The sequence below is a fragment of the Aquarana catesbeiana genome, linkage group LG07 (assembly GCF_042186555.1).
Source record: "Aquarana catesbeiana isolate 2022-GZ linkage group LG07, ASM4218655v1, whole genome shotgun sequence".
Classification (NCBI taxonomy): Eukaryota; Metazoa; Chordata; class Amphibia; order Anura; family Ranidae; genus Aquarana; species Aquarana catesbeiana.
Window position 1 is genome coordinate 85918149 of NC_133330.1, and position 23584 is coordinate 85941732.

A 23584-nucleotide genomic window follows, 5' to 3' on the forward strand; every position below is an offset into this window, starting at 1 on the left:
CCCGACCGGCGCACGCTGATGTACGTCGGCAGAATGGCACGGCTGGGCAAATGGACTTACAGGTACGTCCATCTGAATTCCCCGCCGTGCCATTGCGTGCGCGGGAGCTCCGAGAGTCGGGTCGCGGGTCCCGCGGACTCTATCGCCACGGGCATACCCGCGATCGCCTCAGGGAGAGGACGAACGGGGAGATGCTGATATAAACAGCATCTCCTCGTTCTGCCTAGTGACAAGTGTCACTGATCACACCTCCCTGTCATCGGGAGCAGTGATCAGAGTAATGACACTGCTAGCCTATCCCCCTACAGTTAGTAATCACTCCCCTAGGACATACTTAACCCCTCCCCGCCCCCTAGTGGTTAACCCCTTCACTGTCAGTGTCATTTACACAGTAGTCAGTGCATTTTTAATCGCACTGATCGCTGTATAAATGACAATGGTCCCAAAAATGTGTAAAAAAATGTCCGACATGTCCGCCATAACGTCGCAGTCACAATAAAAATCGCTGATCGCCGCCATTACTAGTAAAAGAAAAATTATTAAAAATGCCATAAAACTATCCCCTATTTAGCAAACGCTATAACTTTTGCGCAAACAAATCAATAAACGCTTATTGCGATTTTTTTAACCAAAAATATGTAGAAGAATACGATCGGCCTAAACTGAGGGAAAAAAAATTTTTTTATATATATATTTTTGGGGGATATTTATTATAGCAAAATGTAAAAAATAATGCGTTTTTTTTTCAAACTTGTCGCTCTTATTTTGTTTATAGCGTAAAAAATTTAAATCGCAGAGGCGATCAAATACCACCAAAAGAAAGCTCCATTTGTGGGAAAAAAGGACGTCAATTTTGTTTGGGAGCCATGTCACACGACCGCGCAATTTTCAATTAAAGCGACGCAGTGCCGAATCGCAAAAAACGCTCTGGTCAGGAAGGGGGTAAAATCTTCCAGGGCTGAAGCGGTTAAAGTGGTGTTCCACCCAAAAAAAAAAAAAAAAAAAAAAAAAAAAAAAAAAAAAAATGCATGAATGTGCCTAAAAAAAAAAAAAAAAAAAAAAAATTTGGAATTTTTTTTTTACTCACCTCTAAATGGCTGTTGCTAGGGGTCCCTCGTAGTCTGCCTCCTTCAGTGTCTGGGCTGGTGACATCACTTCCCCTCGGCGCAGAAAGGGCTCAGCTCTTCCCCCTCCTTGTCAATCATCTGGGCCACATTGCAGGTCCCAGATGACTGAGCGGCCAATCACGGCACGCAGCGCCGTTCGCGCAGTGGGTGCCTGGCTGTGAAGCAATTCCGAACGGAGGGGGAGACGAGCGGGGCTTCTATCCCCCGCATCGCTGGACCCTGGGACAGGTAAGTGTCCGATTATTAAAAGTCAGCAGCTGCAGTATTTGTAGCTGCTGACTTTTAATTTTTTTTTTTTTTTTAAATGGGAACTCCTCTTTAAATAAGCAGTATAAAATACATCAGTTTTAATTTAAACAGTAGCATATATTTGATTTGTCATTATTTTAATCACACGAACATTTACATACCAAAGAAGATGTTCAACTGGCAAACATAAATATTGCATTGGTATGGATTTGTTTTTTATTTTTTATGTGCCATTTGCTCACAAAAGCAAAATTACTTGGGCCCCTTTCACACAAGCGTTCTGTTTGTCTGTTTTTCATCCATCCATAGACGGATGAAAAACAGACATCAATGCATTCCTATGAGCAAATGGATGTAAATGGATGATCATCCTTTTACATCTGCGTCCGTTCACATCCATTTTTTTTATTTTTTTTTTTTTTTAAACAGATTAAACCCCTATTTCAGAACAGAGGATAAACAGACAAGCGGTTCATTGCTGTATCCGTTTTAGCATTGGTTGTTAGCAGTGTTAATTTTGTCGACTAAAACTAAAACAATTGAGATGACTAAAATACAATTAAAACTAAAATGCCATTTTAGTCAAAAGACTAAGACCAAAACTAAATTGAAATTTCACTTCAAAATTAACACTGGTCTTTAGTGCATGAACATGCCTCAATACCTTAACCACTTAAGGACCAGCCTCGTTTTGGATTTTAGGTGTTTACATGGTTTAAAACAGGTTTTTCTGCTAGAAAATTACTTAGAACCCCCAAATATTATATATGGTTTTTCTTCTAACACCCTAGAGAATAAAATGGCGGTCATTGCAATACTTTTTTTTTTGCACCGTATTTGCGCAGCGGTCTTAAAAGCGCACTTTTTTTTGGAAAAAATTCACTTTTTTGAATAAAAAAATAAGACAACAGTAAAGTTAGCCCAATTTTTTTTATATTGTGAAATATAATGTTACGCCAAGTAAATTGATACCCAACATTCTACAGGTTGCATATTTTGCGGTACAGAGGAGGTCTAGGGCTAGAATTATTTGCTCTCGCTCTACCGGTCGCGGCGATACCTCACATGTGTGGTTTGACCACCGTTTTCATATGCTGGCGCTACTCGCGTATGCGCTCGCTTCTGCGCGCGAGCTCGTCGGGACAGGGGGGGTTTTAAAATTTTTTTTTTTATTTGTATTATTTTACAATATTTTATTTATTTTTACACTGTTTTTAAAAAAAAAAAAAAAAATGGTGTAATTTTTATTCCTATTAAAAGGAATGTAAACATCCCTTGTAATAGAAAAAAAAGCATGGCAGGACCTCTTAAATATGAGATCTGGGGTCAAAAAGACCTCAGATCTCATATTTACACTAAAATGCAATAAAAAAAAAAAAAAAGTCATTTAGAAAAATGACATTTGAAAAAATGTGCCTTTAAGAGGCGTGGATGGAAGTGACTTATTGATGTCGCTTCCGCCCAGCAGTGTATTGGAGACGAGTGAGCGCCATCTTAGCCTCACTCGTCTCCAGACACACCACACAGAAGGACGCGATCGCCTCCGCCGCTACCGACGGCTCCGGTAAGCGGCGGAGGGCACCAGATCGTGGCAGGAGGGGGGCCCTCTCCCGCCACCGATAAATGTGATCTTGCGGCGAATCCGCCGCAGGGACCACTCTTATCTGAAAGCCGCCCGTCGCACGAAAACGGGGATACCGGGGTTATGGCAGCTAGCTGCTGCCATAACAACGATATCCCTGTTCAAAGTTTGGACGTACATCGTCGTGCGGCGGTCTTGAAGTGGTTAAATAATAACATATGAGATTTTTCACTCCAGCAGTAAATAATGAGTTTGGAAATTGTAGAGAAATGTTAACTAATGCATTACAATTTAATTACACCCATTCGATTTTAGACGACTAAAATTAGTTTTAGTCGACTAAAATGTACTGATATTTTAGTTGACCAAAAGGTAGGAGATTTTAGTCGACTAAAATGTACTGGAGATTTAGTCGACTAAAATGTACTGGAGATTTAGTCGACTAAATACGACTAAAACTAAAATGGGGCTAAAACTAAAATGCCATTTTAGTCCTAAGACTAAAACTAAATCGATGTTTGCTGACAAAATTAACACCGGTTGTTAGAAGCTGTCATGGTGTTAGGCTGCATTCACACCTGAGCATTTTCAGATCATAAAACGCTCGTAAAATGCCTGGAAAAAAAACACATGAAAAAACGCCCAACAAGCAAATTCCCATTCATTTCAATGACACCTGTTCACATCTGAGGGTTTTGTCACTTGAAGCAAATGCCTGAAAAACGCCTTAACCACTTGCCGACCGCCTCACGCATATATACGTGAGCAGAGCGGCACGGGCAGGCAAAATCACGTACCTGGTACGTGATTGCCTTCCCGCGGGCGGGGGGTCCGATCGGACCCCCCCCCGGTGCCATCGGCGGTCGGCGTTTGGCTGGGAGAGTTGAGAGACGAGGGGGAGACCATCTGATCGTGGCCCCCCCCTCGCGATCGCTCCCAGCCAATGAGAAACATCCCCTGCCTCTGTATAGTACACAGAGGCAGAGGATGTGATGTCATCTCTCCTCGGCTGGCCAGTTTCCGTTCCAGCACCGAGGAGAGAAGACATGTAAGTGCACCAACACACACACAACACAGTAGAACATGCCAGGCACACTAAACACCCCCGATCCCCCCCCGATCCCCCCCCAATCACCCCCCCCCCCTGTCACAAACTGACACCAAGCAGGTTTTTTTGTTTTGTTTTGTTTTTTTCCTGATTACTGCATGGTGTCAGTTTGTGACAGTTAGCAGTGGTAGGACAGTTAGTATTAGCCCCCTGTAGGTCTAGGGTACCCCCCTAACCCCCCCTAATAAAGTTTTAACCCCTTGATCACCCCCTGTCACCAGTGTCGCTAAGCGATCATTTTTCTGATCGCTGTATTAGTGTCGCTGGTGACGCTAGTTAGGAACGTAAATATTTAGGTTCGCTGTCAGCGTTTTATAGCGACAGGGACCCCCATATACTATCTAATAAATGTTTTAACCCCTTGATTGCCCCCTAGTTAACCCTTTCACCACTGATCACCGTATAACTGTTACGGGTGACGCTGGTTAGTTCGTTTATTTTTTTTAGTGTCAGGGCACCCGCCGTTTATTACCGAATAAAGGTTTAGCCCCCTGATCGCCCGGCGGTGATATGCGTCGCCCCAGGCAGCGTCAGATTAGCGCCAGTACCGCGAACACCCACGCACGCACCGTACACGCACCGTACACCTCCCTTAGTGGTATAGTATCTGAACACATCAATATCTGATCCGATCAGATCTATACTAGCGTCCCCAGCAGTTTAGGGTTCCCAAAAACGCAGTGTTAGCGGGATCAGCCCAGATACCTGCTAGCACCTGCGTTTTGCCCCTCCGCCCAGCCCACCCAAGTGCAGTATCGATCGATCACTGTCACTTACAAAACACTAAACGCATAACTGCAGCGTTCGCAGAGTCAGGCCTGATCCCTGCGATCGCTAACAGTTTTTTTGGTAGCATTTTGGTGAACTGGCAAGCACCAGCCCCAAGCAGCGTCAGATTAGCGCCAGTACCACTAACACCCACGCATGCACCGTACACCTCCCTTAGTGGTATAGTATCTGATCGGATCAATATCTGATCCAATCAGATCTATGCTAGCGTCCCCAGCAGTTTAGGGTTCCCAAAAACGCAGTGTTAGCGGGATCAGCCCAGATACCTGCTAGCACCTGCGTTTTGCCCCTCCGCCCGGCCCAGCCCAGCCCACCCAAGTGCAGTATCGATCGATCACTGTCACTTTTTTTTGTAGCGTTTTGGTGAACTGGCAAGCGCCAGCGGCCTAGTACACCCCAGTCGTAGTCATACCAGCACTGCAGTAACACTTGGTGACGTGGCGAGTCCCATAAGTGCAGTTCAAGCTGGTGAGGTGGCAAGCACAAGTAGTGTCCCGCTGCCACCAAAAAGACAAACACAGGCCCGTCGTGCCCATAATGCCCTTCCTGCTGCATTCGCCAATCCTAATTGGGAACCCACCACTTCTGCAGCGCCCGTATTTCCCCCATTCACATCCCCAACCAAATGCAGTCGGCTGCATGAGAGGCATTTATATGTCCTCCCGAGTACCCCTACCCAACGAACCCCCCCAAAAAAGATGTGTCTGCAGCAAGCGCGTATATAGACGTGACACCCGCTATTATTGTCCCTCCTGTCCTGATAATCCTGGTCTTTGCATTGGTGAATGTTTTGAACGCTACCATTCACTAGTTGAGTATTAGCGTAGGGTACAGCATTGCACAGACTAGGCACACTTTCACAGGGTCTCCCAAGATGCCATCGCATTTTGAGAGACCCGAACCTGGAACCGGTTACAGTTATAAAAGTTACAGTTACAAAAAAAAAGTGTAAAAAAAAAAAAAAAAAACACAAACAAAAATAAAAAAAAATAGTTGTCGTTTTATTGTTCTCTCTCTCTCTATTCTCTCTCTGGTGTTCTGCTCTTTTTTACTGTATTCTATTCTGCAATGTTTTATTGTTATTATGTTTTATCATGTTTGCTTTTCAGGTATGCAATTTTTTATACTTTACCGTTTACTGTGCTTTATTGTTAACCATTTTTTTGTCTTCAGGTACGTCATTCACGACTTTGAGTGGTTATACCAGAATGATGCCTGCAGGTTTAGGTATCATCTTGGTATCATTCTTTTCAGCCAGCGGTCGGCTTTCATGTAAAAGCAATCCTAGTGGCTAATTAGCCTCTAGACTGCTTTTACAAGCAGTGGGAGGGAATGCCCCCCCCCCCCCCACCGTCTTCCGTGTTTTTCTCTGGCTCTCCTGTCTCAACAGGGAACCTGAGAATGCAGCCGGTGATTCAGCCAGCTGACCATAGAGCTGATCAGAGACCAGAGTGGCTCCAAACATCTCTATGGCCTAAGAAACCGGAAGCTACGAGCATTTTAGGACTTAGATTTCGCCGGATGTAAACAGCGCCATTGGGAAATTGGGAAAGCATTTTATCACACCGATCTTGGTGTGGTCAGATGCTTTGAGGGCAGAGGAGAAATCTAGGGTCTAATAGACCCCAATTTTTTCAAAAAAGAGTACCTGTCACTACCTATTGCTATCATAGGGGATATTTACATTCCCTGAGATAACAATAAAAATGATTTAAAAAAAATATGAAAGGAACAGTTTAAAAATAAGATAAAAAAGCAAAAAAATAATAAAGAAAAAAAAAAAAAAAAAAAAAAAAAAAAAGCACCCCTGTCCCCCCTGCTCTCGCGCTAAGGCGAACGCAAGCGTCGGTCTGGCGTCAAATGTAAACAGCAATTGCACCATGCATGTGAGGTATCACCGCGAAGGTCAGATCGAGGGCAGTAATTTTAGCAGTAGACCTCCTCTGTAAATCTAAAGTGGTAACCTGTAAAGGCTTTTAAAGGCTTTTAAAAATGTATTAATTTTGTTGCCACTGCACGTTTGTGCGCAATTGTAAAGCATGTCATGTTTGGTATCCATGTACTCGGCCTAAGATCATCTTTTTTATTTCATCAAACATTTGGGCAATATAGTGTGTTTTAGTGCATTAAAATTTAAAAAAGTGTGTTTTTTCCACAAAAAATGCGTTTGAAAAATCGCTGCGCAATTACTGTGTGAAAAAAAAAAATGAAACACCCACCATTTTAATCTGTAGGGCATTTGCTTTAAAATAATATATAATGTTTGGGGGTTCAAAGTAATTTTCTTGCAAAAAAAAATTATTTTTTCATGTAATCAAAAAGTGTCAGAAAGGGCTTTGTCTTCAAGTGGTTAGAAGAGTGGGTGATGTGTGACGTAAGCTTCTAAATGTTGTGCATAAAATGCCAGGACAGTTCAAACCCCCCCAAATGACCCCATTTTGGAAAGTAGACACCCCAAGCTATTTGCTGAGAGGCATGTCGAGTCCATGGAATATTTTATATTGTGACACAAGTTGCGGGAAAGAGACAAATTTTTTTTTTTTTTTTTTGCACAAAGTTGTCACTAAATGTTATATTGCTCAAACACGCCATGGGGATTTGTGAAATTACACCCCAAAATAAATTCTGTTGCTTCTCCTGAGTACGGGGATACCACATGTGTGGGACTTTTTGGGAGCCTAGCCACGTACGGGACCCCGAAAACCAAGAACCGCCTTCAGGCTTTCTAAGGCCGTAAATTTTTGATTTCACTCTTCACTGCCTATCACAGTTTCGGAGGCCATGGAAAGCCCAGGTGGCACAAAACCCCCCCAAATGACCCCATTTTGGAAAGTAGACACCCCAAGCTATTTGCTGAGAGGTATAGTGAGTATTTTGCAGACCTCACTTTTTGTCACAAGGTTTTGAAAATTGAAAAAAAAAAATTTTTTTTCTGGTCTTTCTTCATTTTCAAAAACAAATGAGAGCTGCAAAATACTCACCATGCCTCTCAGCAAATAGCTTGGGGTGTCTACTTTCCAAAATGGGGTCATTTGGAGGGGGGGTTGTGCCATCTTGGCATTTTATGGCCTTCAAAACTGTGATAGGTAGTGAGGAGTGAAATCAAAAATGTATGCCCTTAGAAATCCTGAAGGTGGTGCTGGGTTTTCGGGGCCCCGTACGCGGCTAGGCTCCCAAAAAGTGCCACACATGTGGTATCCCCGTACTCAGGAGAAGCAGCTGAATGTATTTTGGGGTGCAATTCCACATAAGCCCATGGCCTATGTGAGCAATATATCATTTAGTGACAACTTTTTGTAAATTTTTTTTTTTTTTTTGTCATTATTCAATCACTTGGGACAAAAAAAATAAATATTCAATGGGCTCAACATGCCTCTCAGCAATTTCCTTGGGGTGTCTACTTTCCAAAATGGGGTCATTTGGGGGGGGTTTGTACTGCCCTGCCATTTTAGCACCTCAAGAAATGACATAGGCAGTCATAAACTAAAAGCTGTGTAAATTCCAGAAAATGTACCCTAGTTTGTAGACGCTATAACTTTTGCGCAAACCAATAAAATATACGCTTATTGACATTTTTTTTACCAAAGACATGTGGCCGAATACATTTTGGCCTAAATGTATGACTAAAATTTAGTTTATTGGATTTTTTTATAACAAAAAGTAGAAAATATCATTTTTTTTCAAAATTTTCAGTCTTTTTCCGTTTATAGCGCAAAAAATAAAAACGGCAGAGGTGATCAAATACCATCAAAAGAAAGCTCTATTTGTGGGAAGAAAAGGACGCAAATTTCGTTTGGGTAGAGCATTGCATGACCGCGCAATTAGCAGTTAAAGCGACGCAGTGCCGAATTGTAAAAAGTGCTCTGGTCAGGAAGGGGGTAAATCCTTCCGGGGCTGAAGTGGTTAAGCTCAAAAATGAACATGAGCTTCTTTGGGGAAGATTACAGGCGTTTTTCTGCCTTTGGCAAAATCGCCGTAAAAACGTGGCAAAATCACAATAAGAATGCATGACTTTTTTTTTTTTTTTTTTTTTTTTTTTTTTTTTAAATTTGATAATTTTTATTCATAATTAAATACCATACATCACAATATACAATATACATATTATCGGATAGTAGTAAAAATCTTCCAATACCCGATGTAGCATAAAAGTTCACACCATTAGTAAAAAAAAAGAGAATACAGTTTTATTTTTCACCCCCCCCTCCCTTACACCCTTATACCCCCCCCTCCCTTATGTTCCTTATACCAAACTCATTTCCTTGTATAGGACATCCGGCATATTACTACTACTCCAGTCTTAAAAACAATATCCTCTCCATTTTCTTCTTACACTGCTAGCCTGTCGGGTTGACTACACTCATCAGCCAGGGATTCCATATTTTTTTAAATTCTTTTAAATTTCCTGCCCTTGTGAAGACTGTACTTTCTTTCCCTATTGTTTCCGAGATTTCTCTACGCCAGTCAGCAACCGAAGGGGGTTTCTCAGCTTGCCATCTTTTAGTTATTCCCTTTCTTGCCTGGTATAAGCATCTCCGCACTGCTTTTATTTTATCTCTCCCATCGCCCAGGTCCTCACCCACCCCCAGAATACATAGCTTTGGGTCTAATTTAAGACTCAGCTTGAGAAACCTATTTATATCCTCAACCACCTCTACCCAATAACGGGCTAGTTTAGGGCACTTCCATATCATGTGTAGCAAATCTCCATTCATTTGGCATCTCGGGCATTTGGGATCTGCTCTTCTCCCCCATTTAAACAGTTTTTGGGGGGTATAGTATGCCCTATGCAATAACATTAGGTGTGAAAATTTCTGAGCTGGCGAGCTTGAGACCTGTTGACTCCCCTTCAACATTTCCCTCCATTGGGCATCCGATATTGTCCCCAGATCTCTTTCCCACTTCCTCCTACTCCTAAGGTTATTTGGTCCTTCTCTGCTATTTCTGAAGATATACTGGTAGAGTTCTGCTATTAATCCTCTTGATCCCTCAAAACTCTCTATCATCCGGGGGATGGGTGATTGGCTCCATTTCGGACCTTGTTCCCCGTACTGGGCCTTCAGCGCGTGCCTAATTTGGATATACCCAAAATATGACTGCTTTGGGACAACAAACTCCTCTTCTAAGGAGGCAAAGGATTTCAAAATATTGCCATTATATAATTGTTCTAATTTGGTTATCCCTCTTGCCTCCCATGACTTAATTTTTCCTATCTTTGTTAATTCTTGCAGACGTTTGTTATCCCAAAGAGGCACATCTCTTGCAATTCCCTCCATACCTTTCAGGCTTTTAATGCTTTTCCAAACTTTTAGCATTAATTTGATTGTGGGGGTCTTATATGCAAACGAATCTGCCTCCAATACCTCCAGCACACATCTATGTGGTGCACCTGCAGTCATTATATCAGAATTATTATTGCTCATAGATCTACCTCCTGTCTTTAGGTGTTGCAATTGGGCAGCCAAAAAATAGCAGCGTGGATGCGGGATCGCCATGCCCCCCTCACCTATTGCAAGCTGTAGGGTCTGTAGGCTTATCCTTGAATGCCCCCCCCTCCACACAAGCCCTCTGAACAACATATCTATTTTTTTGAACCATCTGCCACCTATCCAAACTGGTGAATTCTGCAAGATGTACAGGAGTTGGGGCATCCACAGCATTTTGACCAGATTGCATCTTCCAGCTACCGACAGAGAAAGGCCTTTCCATATATCCACCTTTTTTTTAAGTTTCTCCAATAATGGGGCCATGTTATTATTTAAAAAATGATCTGGATCCCTTGTTACCTGGATTCCTAAATATTTGGTTTTCTCCACTATTTTTAATGGGGTTTTTTCCAGGAAGGTGCCCTGTTTGATGGGGTCTATTGGCAGTAGAGCCGATTTTTCCCAATTTATAATGAGGCCCGAGACCTCCCCGAAGTCTGCAAAGACACTCATCACCTGTCTTAGTGACCCTTCCGTGTTCCCCAGGAAAATAAGGACATCGTCCGCGTATAACGCGATCTTCTCCTCCCTGGTCCTTCTCTGGAACCCCTCTACCATCCTGTTTTGTCTTATAGCAGCCGCCACTGGTTCCATAGCTAGGGCAAAGATCAGGGGTGAGAGGGGGCACCCCTGCCTTGTCCCTCTCTCCAGCTGGAACTTGTTAGATTCTATATTGTTAGTTTTAACCCTAGCCATGGGGTGGCTATATAGGATTTCCACCCACTTCCTAAATGAGGGTCCGAAACCGTACACCCTCAGTACCTGCCAGATAAATCCCCATTCCAGGCTATCAAAGGCTTTCCCTACATCCAACATCATAATAGCTCTAGAGCCAGTATTCTCTGTTGGGATCTGCAAGTTCAAAAATAGCCTCCTTATATTCTCGCTTGTTGACCTTTGAGGAATAAAACCTGTTTGATCCGATTGAACCAAGCTATGAATTATCCCCTGGAGCCTAGTGGCCAAAATTTTTGCCAAGATTTTTACATCTGAGCACAACAGGGAAATAGGCCTATATGATCCAGGCTCCAGGGGATCCTTCCCTTCCTTTGGTATCATTACAATTGTGGCCTCCGTCATTGAATCGGGCAGCCTTCCTTCCTGGTGCGCCCCCTCAAACACTTTGAGGAGTTCCGGTATCAGTATTTCCCCATATTTTTTGTATATCTCTGCCGGAAGGCCATCCGGACCTGGAGATTTCTGGTTAGTCATTTGTTTTACGGCAGTTTTAACCTCTTCTAGTGAGATTGGGGCCTCTAGGGCCTCAGCCTCCAGCTCAGACAGGGAGGGCATTTCTATTTTCCTAAAAAATCTTTCCATTATCTCTCCTGCCACTGGCCCCTGGGATTTATATAGTTCTTCATAGTAATTCTTAAATACTTCATTTATTCTATCTGGTTGATATATAATTTTACCCTCCCTATTATTAATGGCAGGGATTATTGGGGGGGGGGCATCCACTTTAGCAATATGGGCTAGTATCTTCCCTATTCTTTCCCCCTCTCCAAACATTATATGTTTTTGGAATGTTCTTTTGTTTTCGGCTTTCCTGGACATTATCTCCTTATATACTGATTGCTTATTTTCCCACCTTTGATATTTTTCCGGGGATGGATTTTCCACTAGCTCCCTTTCTGCTACCAGGATCTCGTCCCTAGCCTTCTCTTCCACAGCCCTTGATGCTCTCTTTACTCTTGATATCTGCTGGATCAATATTCCCCTCATATATGCCTTCAATGCATCCCACATCACCCCTTTTGCCACTGAGCCCTCATTTAACATTATAAATTCCCTCATTTTTGTCATGGTTTCCTCTGGGTCCTCGAGAATCTCGAGCCACACTGGGTTCAGTTTCCAGGTACCCCACTGTTTCCTTATCCCGATATCCATCATAGCTGTAACCGGTGTGTGGTCCGAGATTCCTCTTGGATGGTAGGTTATATCCCTGATCAGTAAAGCGGCCATATCATTTCCCAAAACTAAATCTATTCTCGACAAGGAGGAATGGGTACTAGAGTGACACGAAAACTGTTGTATTCCAGGGTTTCTCACTCTCCACAGGTCCATCAGTCCAGCCTCTTCCAGGAACTGTCCCATTCGGATCCCACATGGGCTCTGTCCCGGTTTTCCTGGGGGAAATTTATCTAATTCTTTATTTATCACTACGTTAAAATCCCCTACTACAATGACAGGGGTCCTCGGTTTATCTATAACAAACTTCAACAGGCTATATAAAATTTCTAATTTAAAAGGTGGTGGATTATAAATATTAGCTATTATGCATTCCTGATTCCCTATCGTGCAGTGTAGAAAAACATATCGGCCACCTTCATCTATATTGCTCTGCCTACAGGAAAACACAATCCCTTTCCTGATCAGCACTCCCACCCCCCTCGAATAAGAGGAGTATACCGCATGATACTGGTTGTGAAAATTCTTGTTCTTAATAGTTACTTTTGTCTCTCTAGTCAGATGTGTTTCCTGTAGGCATGCAATATCTACTCTAAGTATATCTAATAGATCAAATACCTGTGTTCTTTTTAGGGGAGTACCTAATCCCCTAACGTTCCATGAGCCAATCTTTATTCCCATTAGCTATTTACAAATAAGATTATCACTGCGAGAAAAAAAAAAAAAAAAAAAAAAAAAAAAAAAAAAAACCCTCAGTGACCAGGTATGGGAGTATATTCTCCTTATTCCGTGAGTTATAGAGAGAAAAAAAAAAAAAAAAAAAAAAAAAAAAAAAAAAAAAAAAAAAAAAACAGCTTTTCCCCTATGAAATCTACCTTAGTGCTTAGTTATAATATCAACTATACCATTTCCATTATCCATATCCTTTATATCTTTATATAGTGTAATATACCTTATACTTAATGTGTTGTTTGGTACCTTATATTGCATATTAATTTTCCTGTGCTCTTTACCCCCTCCCCCCTCCCCCGTCCCTTCCAACCCATCCCTCCCTTGTCCCCCCCTTGAGATCTTCCCATGTCCTCCCTCCCTCCCCACCTCCCCACACCACTCTAGGTTACCCCTCCGGGCTTTTTTAATGACCGACCCATACCCCCCAACCTCTCCATACCTCCCCCCTCCCCCCCCCCTCCCTCCCCCATGCCCACTCCCTCCCTCCCCCCCCACCATCAACCATAAACACTCTCCATCTCAAACCTACTTCCATTTACCGTGTCCCTAAACCATCCCCGCTCCAAATATGAAAATATTAATATAACTAATCCTAATTATACCTACTTAATAAACGTTAATTTTTCGCAGTGTATCTCTCCTATTTCTTAGGTAATTGATCTTTTTTATCCTCCAGCCATGCTAACGCTTTCGCAGGGGACTCAAAAAACTGGCTACCCCCTAGTGCATTTATCCGCAATTTAGCTGGATAAAGAAGGGCGTATGAGACATTATATCTCTGGAGGTTACGCTTCACCCCCAGAAACTCAGCTCTGCGTCTCTGAAGGTCCGGCGAAAAATCGGGAAATATTGATATCCTTATATCTTTATACAAGATTTTCCCCATTTCACGAGCTTTACGTAGGAGTTTTATTTTATCCTTGTAGTTCAGAAATTTAACTAAAAACGGTCTTGGGGGGGTTCCCGGTGCGGGGGGCCTGAACGGAACTCTATGTGCCCTTTCTATAGAAAACTGCTGCGTAAATGTTTCACCTCCAAATACCCCCAACACCCAGTTTTCCAAAAATACAATAGGGTCCAGTCCTTCACTCCCCTCAGGGAATCCCACCACTCTAACATTGTCCCTGCGGAGTCTATTTTCCATTTCATCGACTTTCCCTGTGAGTTTTTCAATTTTTTCCCTCCAGATCTTTGCTTCTTGTTTCATGGGGAGTAGGTCATCCTCTATTAAACTTATTCTCTTTTCCACTTCTGTCACCCTTTCAGTTATCATCTTAAGATCCTGACGTACTAGTGTCAACTCCTCTTTAATACCCTTCATTTGCTCTCCCAATGATCCCAGGGAATGGTTGCATGCGCTTATTGCCAGAAAGATATCCTTTAGGGAGGGTTCTCCTTCCATTATGGGAGTTGGGGCGGCTGGTGTCTCCACTTCCCTACCGACGGTTCCTGAGCCCTTTGTAGATAGACTCTTTGTACTGGGGTTACCTACGGACTGTCCCGCATGGCCCTGACTTTTTCTCTCTGTTACTGATTTAATCGACGCTTGTTGTCCTCCTTTATTTGGGGTATGTTCTGCTGCTAGGACCAGTTTCTCTAGTTTAGCGGAGGCTGCCACCACCGCAGCTGTTGCTCCTGCCACAGTAAGGTGTGGGCCTTTCTCCTTCTCCTTGTCTTTAGCTGACCTCAAGGATTGGGTTCCCATGTTTTCCTGGCTAGGATGCTCCTCTCCCTTTTTTTTCCCTGTCATGTTGGTTTTCTCTGGGTTATCTTATTTTGCTCTTATATGTTTATATAACTGCACCACCAACTGTTGATATCCTTTGAGTTACCCCTTATTACCGTCCTGGTCATTTACTAGAGGTTAGGGCTTATACACGGGTGTCTTATCAGCAGACCTAATCTAATATCTGACCTCTTTTTCCCCTCAGACCCAGCTTTTAATATGGTGTCCGTAAATCATACAAAGTCCTTATAGACTAGGTCTCCCCTTCCAGAACTCTCCCTCCTCTATTACAGAGCACCCTGAGTCCCTTAGTACAATCCCTCGCAGTTCCCAACAATAGGGGGGGGTCAGAGTAGTCCAGAAATATTCCAGCAGACAACAGAAAAAGTCAACTCAGTGTCTTTCTTCCTTACTACCGGGGGGGTGCTTTTGATCCAGTTATTCAAACAGGGGTCAGCCAGTAATCAGCCCAGAGAGAGACTTCAGAGGTTTTGTTTTTGTTTCACAGTTCAAGATTCCTTCGTTAGTTATCTCTCAATACAACACATGGCTAACAGACATCCCCATTGATTCAAGCAGGATACAGTTATTGTGATATCGTGTACCTGCTTCTTGCTTGTAGCGTTCTCCCTGATACTCCGTCTCCTTGCTGACAGCCAGACCGGACTCACGTTCTTTTTCTTTACTCTCGCGGTGCTTGCGGTGTCAGCGCCAGGCTCCCCTCTCAATCACTGCCGGGCTCGCACTGCCTTGAGCGGCGTTCCGAGTAACCTCCCCGCACACAGCGCCAGTGATTGCTCCAGCAGTCTCAGCGGACAGGGTCACTCCGCAGCATTTCGGATCCACACAGGAGCGGGGCTACACAGCGGTACAGCATGTACAACGGGGGGGGAAGACAGGGGCTTAACTTAGCACGATGGGTAGCGGCGAGGCCATTAGCCGCAGGGTTCACGGTGCTTCATGGAGCGGGATGGGATCTCGCACTCACTCCACTCCTCTCACCTCCATCCGCTTCCGGTCACCAAGAATGCATGACTTTGAAACTGTCAGGTGTGAATGCAGCCTTAGGGTGGCGATGTGTACTGTAGATGGGGGGGGGGGTCAGGAGAGGATAAGAGCAGTATGTACACTGAAGGGGAGGGGGTCACGGTGACCACGCCCCTTGGTTTACTTTAGTGAGTGGTAGAGCTGAATGACAGCTCTTTCTCAGTGCTATAAAAGTATAGAAAAAATTACATTAAAAGCCAGCAATAACAGTCAGTGCCGGCAAGTGAGGGAGCCTGTCTGTACACAATGCCCCCTCGCTGTATATACTTCTCTTCTCCTCTCCACCCCACCCCACAAACACACACAAAGAGGACCTGTCACTTATATGCCATTGCATAGGGGAAAATTGCAATAATTTGGAATATTACGACTACCAAGTCTTACCACCCCAGACGTACACTAATAACTGAAATAAAAAAACTGTACCAAAAAGAGTATAATTTAACCCACCATTTCTCTTAAACACAAGATAAAAACATGAACTTTAGTCAAGTGCAAGATGTTTTCATATTTAGAAAATAAAGTTCAGTATCATAATATGAAATTTCATTGGCAGGAAAAAAAAAAAAAAATCAGCATGCACTCATAGAAGTATTCCCACATACCATGGAGTTTCCTTTGACCATTGGCATCTTCTTTCTCAAAGTAGGACATGGGTTTGTCAGAATCAAAACTGGCCAACTGAATCTTGGAAGATTCCCAGTCAATGGCTAAGGAGCTGAAATTATCAAACTTAGTTCCATGACTGTCATAAGCTGATAACTGTACCAACTGGTTTTGGTAGTTGGAAACTGGAATCTAAGAAGAAGACGACAAAATGTGTTATACTTGATTCACCTGTTACATTTCATTACAGTGATTTAAGATCTATAACAAGAGGCTCAAGTTGATTACAACAAGTACTTGCATTGCACAAGATTACGAGGTATAAAAACTGAGCAAGACAAAGTTTTACCAAAAGTTACAGAAATAGGAGGTCTTGAGATGAGATACAAATTCACACTATTTCTTCAATCTCACCCCCAAAACAACTGACTGGTAAAAGGAATGGCTTACAGCATCTATTTAGGGGACATTTTATGTTTTGGTCTTTCTACAGAAATGTATTCTAAATGTAAACTAAATATCGTCAAAGTGCACCTGTGCCCAGACTGCACATATTAAAAGGATTGTAATGGCTTTTTTAAAAAATTCTTATCTGCTCTGTGCAATGGTTTTGCACAGATCGGCTCCAAACCTCCTCTTCTGTGGTCCACCGCCAGCGCTCTTGGCTCCTCCCTCTTTTCCCAATTGCTGTAAACAAGCACAGAGCTGGATCGACATTGAGCTCAGCCAAATGCTTAAGGAGGGGCACTTTTGAAAAGTTTACCTTAATGCAGAGAATGCATTAAGGTAAGAAAAAGTTACCTTTACAAACACGGTCTGTTTATGATAGCCTGTTCATTTGAATGGGCTGCAACACGCACAGGAAAGCGCTACTTTTTAAGAGCACACTGAACCAAACCATGTGGTACTGCGGTACATGTGGTTTGGTGACCGCAAATGCACTGCTTTTGGTGTGCTATTAACAATTTTTTGGCACCCACACGTGTCTCACAAGGGCATCACGTGTAGGTGCAGCAGGGAAAACGCACACAGAATACACCTTTGCCACACTGTGTTCTGGTGTAAATAGGCCTTCAAACTAAACCTTAGAGTTCTTATGATCTTTGAGAATTACTTCACATTACACGCAGCTAGAGAGGTCAGTGATGGCTTTTTTAAAGCTCTGTTGAGATTGTTAAAAATACCTAAAAATATTAACGTTCATAGTCTGGTTACAGCTGCACTTTAATAGAAAGGTACTTTAAACGAATTATGAAGTCCGATTTCCAGTCAGCAAAGCTGTAATTAAATTCATAAATGACTTTTCACATTTAGCACTACAGTACAGAACAGTGCTTACCACTTGTTTGTCTTGCTGCATCAGAGGACAGATAAGATCCTTATGGGAATGTTTATACACAGGAGTAACAGTGAAACGCGAGAGGGGGGAACAGGCCAGCTTCACTTCAACATTCTCTACTGCTGGAAATAGGTTGGTTTCTGTCGGGTGATTCCCTACAGACAAGGAAATTACCTAGCAGGGGAAAAACAAAAAAACACACCACACCTTTTTTGTAAATGTTTTTTAAACTGGTTATAATGAGGCAGTGATTATAGTTTCCTACACATCACTACTAAAACAAACTAGTCTAACTGAACATGTGCAACACTTGTCACGTGAAAAGAAATCAGACTGTTCTGCACACATTCCCTGTGAAATTTTACACCCTTTAAAAGCCTGTTTTGTTGTATAACATTTCAAACAAAAAATAATCCACATGAAAGAATAATATACGGTATATGGTGCCACACGTACCTGCTCACCGAGGTCCCTGCAAACTGCTCTAGCCCAATGCTGAAAATGATTACGAGACGAAGGGGGATCAAGATGAAACAGACAAGTGCCTTCTGTGTCTTCAGTAGATAGGTTCCTAAAAAATTTCAGGGGTTCGAGTACCCATGGTTTAGGACCACCTTCAAATAAAATATCTTTTGAGGAGCCCAAGGTCACTAGAGCTACAGACTTAGGATCAACTGCCTACAAAGTGAGAAGAAAAAAAAAAAAGAAGTATAATTTCAAATTCTTACAAAAAACAGATGCTACATTTTTTCGGCTTCCATATTTATCTGTAGATCAATAAATCTGTCATTTAACCGCTTTTGCGGTCATCCACATAACTATTAAAGCTGAACTCCAGGAAGTCAGACATTTTGTACAATGGATTACTAGGGGTTAGGTCAAATGAGGTACATGCCACCTCATGGATGCTCTCTTTAAAAATACAATTTATTTTTTTTTACTAAGCATTGGGAACATTCCTATCGCTTTACTGCTGGCACTCCAGTTGAGATCTTCTGGTCTCAGCTACTGCATCTGCCGAGTCCACACTGTGCCTACACCTACCCCTGTCCAATCACAGAGTGCTTGGTATTATGTGAACTCAAAATACCAAGGCTACTGTGAATGAACAGCAGAGGGCGAGAGGTGGGCAGAGCTGCTGCAGCATCCCCTACCATCAGATCACCGGGAGCGTAGCGATAGCTGTACTCCTGGAGCTCCGTATAATTTTATATATATATATAAAAATATCGCCATGGTCGACCAAAGAAGTTGAGTGCAAGTGCTCAGCATCATTGGTTGAAGGGGTGGGGGGTCAGTCTGTCAGTGCTCAGACCATACACAGCACGCTGCATCAAATTGGTCAGCATGGCTGTGGTCCCAGAAGGAAGCCTCTTCTAAAGATGATGCACAAGAAAACCCGTAAACAGTTTGCTGAAGACAAGCAGACTAAGGACATTGATTGTACAACACAGAAAAAAACATTTTGCCCACAGGACCTTTAAAGAGTCACACCTAAGACAGTAGATGTAAAAATATGAAAAATGTATTATCATACATTTAAAAACATGTGTACCACAATAATAAAGAAGACATAAATGATGAACATAAATATTGCTGCATAGAGTTCATATGAAAAAAAAATTGATATGCGGGACCTGAAGGCACCATACAGATACCCCAATAGATCAAGAACTGCTGCGTGACTGATCTCTACGATTCTCGCGAGGTAATTCTCGCTTCCCCCGGAGAGGAGCAGGTAGGTATCTAGAGATAAAAATGGATCAATGATCAATCAATTTAAAAAGTGGAAAAATGAAAAGGGAAGAAGGGGTGGTAGGGAGGTAACCAATCAGGTGTGTATAGGATAGTAGTAATGGGGCTATAATAAGTGTAGCAAACACTATATACCTATTAAACAAATACCCGGTCCACAGTTGCTGAAAGTAAAAAATATGGGCTGAAAGTTGTTATACATATACAGTGGGGACAGAAAGTATTCAGACCCCCTTACATTTTTCACTCTTTGTTATATTGCAGCCATTTGCTAAAAATCATTTATGTTCATTTTTTTCCTCAATGTACACAGCACCCCGTATTGACAGAACACAGAATTGTTGACATTTTTGCAGATTTATTAAAAAAGAAAATCTGAAATATCACATGGTCCTAAGTATTCAGACCCTTTGCTGTAACACTCATATATTTAACTCAGGTGCTGTCCATTTCTTCTGATCATCCTTGAGATGGTTCTATACCTTCATTTGAATCCAGCTGTGTTTGATTATACTGATTGGACTTGATTAGGAAATCCACACACCTGTCTATATAAGACCTTACAGCTCACAGTGCATGTCAGAGCAAATGAGAATCATGAGGTCAAAGGAACTGCCTGAAGAGCTCAGAGACAGAATTGTGGCAAGGCACAGATCTGGCCAAGGATACAAAAAAATTTCTGCTGCACTTAAGGTTCCTAAGAGCACAGTGGCCTCCATAATCCTTAAAGGGAAGACGCTTGGGACAACCAGAACTGTTCCTAGAGCTGGCCGTCCAGCCAAACTGAGCTATCGGGGGAGAAGAGCAATGATGAGAGAGGTAAAGAAGAACCCAAAGATCACTGTGGCTGAGCTCCAGAGATGCAGTCGGGAGATGGGGGAAAGTTGTAGAAAGTCTCCAAGAGGACTCCCAAGATGGTGAGAAATAAGATTCTCTGGTCTGATGAGACCAAGATAGAACTTTTTGGCCTTAATTCTAAGCGGTATGTGTGGAGAAAAGCAGGCACTGCTCATCACCTGTCCAATACAGTCCCAACAGTGAAGCATGGTGGTGGCAGCATCATGCTGTGGGGGTGTTTTTCAGCTGCAGGGACAGGACAACTGGTTGCAATCTAGGGAAAGATGAACGCGGCCAAGTACAGGGATATCTTGGACGAAAACCTTCTCCAGAGTGCTCAGGACCTCAGACTGGGCCGAAGGTTTACCTTCCAACAAGACAATGACCCTAAGCACACAGCTAAAATAACAAAGGAATGGCTTCACAACAACTCCGTGACTATTCTTGAATGGCCCAGCCAGAGCCCTGACTTAAACCCAATTGAGCATCTCTGGAGAGACCTAAAAATGGCTGTCCACCAATGTTTACCATCCAACCTGACAGAACTGGAGAGGATCTGCAAGGAGGAATGGCAGAGGATCCCCAAATCCAGGTGTGAAAAACTTGTTGCACCTTTCCCAAAAAGACTCATGGCTGTATTAGATCAAAAGGGTGCTTCTCCTAAATACTGAGCAAAGGGTCTGAATACTTAGAATCATGTGATATTTCAGTTTTTCTTTTTTAATAAAGCTGCAAAAATGTCAACAATTGTGTTTTTCTGTCAATATGGGGTGCTGTGTGTACATTAATGAGGAAAAAAAAAATGAACTTAAAATGATCTTAGAAAATGGCTGCAATATAACGAACAGTGAAAAATTTAAGGGGGTCTGAAAACTTTTCGTCCCATATATATATATATATATATATATATATATATACATACATATATATACATACATACATATATATACATATATATACATACATATACATACATACACACACACACCTTTCAGCAACTGTGGACCGGGTATTTGTTTAACCACTTGCCGCCCGCCCTATTACAAAATGACGGCGGCAAAGTGGTTTGATATTCCTGACCGGACGTCATATGACATGATCAGGACATCGGGGCGCGCATCGCGGCGATCGTTGCGGGGTGTCAGTCTGACACTCTGCAACACCGATCTAGGTAAAGAGTCTGACAGAGACTCTTTGCCACTTGATCAGCCGTGTCCAATCATGGCTGATCACGATGTAATTAGGAAGAGCCAGTGATCAGCTTTTCCTCACTCGCATCTGACAGACGCAAGTAGAGAAAAGCCGATCGACTGCTCTCCTGACAGTGGGGGTCTGTGCTGATTGTTTATCAGCACAGCCCCCCTCGGATCCTACCCAGGACCACCAGTGAAGCCGCCCAGGACCACCAGGATGGCCACCACACTGGACCACCAGGTATGCCCCCTAGACCCCCAGGGATATACCAATATGTGCCCAGGCAGCTGCCAATCTGTGCCCAGGCAGCTGCCAATCAGTGCCCACTCCAATGCCTACCACTTCCAGTGCCACCAGAGATGCCTATCAGTGCCGCATATCAGTGCCCATCAGTGCCACCCTATCAGTGCCCATCAGTGTCACCTATCTATGCCCATCGGTGCCACCCATGAGTGCCCATCAGTGCCAGCTATCAATGCCCATCAGTGCTGCATATCAGTGCCACCCATCAGTGTCGCCTACCAGTGCCGCATATCAGTGCCCGCTCATTGGTGCCGCCGTATCAGTGCCTGTCAGTACCGCCTTATCAGTGCCCATCAGTGAAAGAGAAAACTTACTTATTTACAATTTTTTTTAACAGAAACAAAACTTTTATTTTTTTCAAAATTTTCGGTCTTTTATTTGTTTAGCAAATAAAAAGCACAGAGGTGATCAAATACCACCAAAAAAAGCTCTATTTGTGGGAACAAAATGATAAAAATTTAGTTTGGGTACAGAGTAGCATGACCGCTGAATTGTCATTCAAACTGCGACAGCACTGAAAGCTGAAAATTGGTCTGGGCAGGAGGGTGTCTAAGTGCCCCGTATTGAAGTGGTTAATAGGTATATAGTGTTTGCTACACTTATTATGCCCCATTACTACTATCCTATACACGCCTGATTGGTTACCTCCTTATAATCAAGGCATCCCCATCATTGTTGTGTTTATTTCATCACATATTGGGATTTTTTCTATTCTTATTGGTGACACACATACACTTTTTTTTTATCACTTCACCAATTTTTCCTCCTTGTCATTAGCGCATTTTTTACCCATATATTAAACACCACCATTATGTTTCCAGGTCTGTGGCATTTTTTCCTTCCTTTGGTTGCATTTACATTGACCACCAGGATGTCAGATCTGTGAACACACCACGTTGTTACCATTTCTCCGCCCCTTCACAGCTCCCATGGGGAAAAGGAATTGACTCCTGGACATGCCCGGGGGAGACCTCTGTATGTTACTATATATATTGCTACACATAAGCTTGCCTTCTTTATCCAACCGGATTACTTTTCCAGCGAGAGTTGACCAGCATTTGGCACTACTTGTAAGTTACAGATATTGAGATATACTCAAATATGGCTCTCCTCCTGCCCTTTCCCCTTCCCCTACCACCCTTCCGCTCTTTTAATTTTTCCATTTTTTTTTTTGTTTTCATTCATTGATCCATTTTTATCTCCAGATACCCACCAGCGCCTCTCTGGAGGAAGTGAGAATTACCTTGCAAAACTCGTAGAGATCAGTCCTGCAGCAGCTCTAGATCAATTGGGGTATCTGTATGGTGCCTTCATATGAACTCTATGCAGCACTATTCATGTTCATCCTTTAGGTCTACCTTATTATTGTGGTACACATTTTAAAATGTATGATAATACAATTTTTACATCTATTGCCTGATGTGTGACTCTTTAAAAGTCCCGTGGGCAAAATGTATTGTACATACCAATTTGGGACTGAGGCACTACTTCAACCCTTCTCACATTAGCTCTCATTGTCGGTCTAAGGACATGGATTACTGGAACCATGAACTGTGGTCTGATGAGATCAAGATAAACTTATGTGTGTGGCAGCAACCAGGTGAGGAGTACAAAGACAAGTGTGTCTTGCCTACAGTCAAGCATGGTGGTGGGAGTGTCATGGTCTGGGGCTGCATGAGTGCTGCCGACACTGGGGAGCTACAGTTCATTGAGGGAACAATGAATGCCAACATGTACTGTGACATACTGAAGCGCAGCATGATGCCCTCCCCTCAAAGACTGGGCCGCAGGGC

General features: G+C 42.9%; 1 protein-coding gene across 2 annotated transcripts in view; it reads right to left on the bottom strand.

The window, feature by feature from the left end:
- The window catches only part of NUP210 (nucleoporin 210), a 287888-nt gene that overhangs the window by 152974 nt on the left and 111330 nt on the right, over positions 1-23584 (bottom strand). For both annotated transcript variants that reach the window (XM_073592410.1, XM_073592411.1), the window contains exons 15-17: positions 18159-18380; positions 17703-17876; positions 16363-16555 (exon numbers count right to left, since the gene is read on the bottom strand). In XM_073592410.1, the coding sequence (XP_073448511.1) occupies positions 16363-16555; positions 17703-17876; positions 18159-18380 (589 nt within the window). The remainder of the gene's footprint in view (positions 1-16362; positions 16556-17702; positions 17877-18158; positions 18381-23584) is intronic.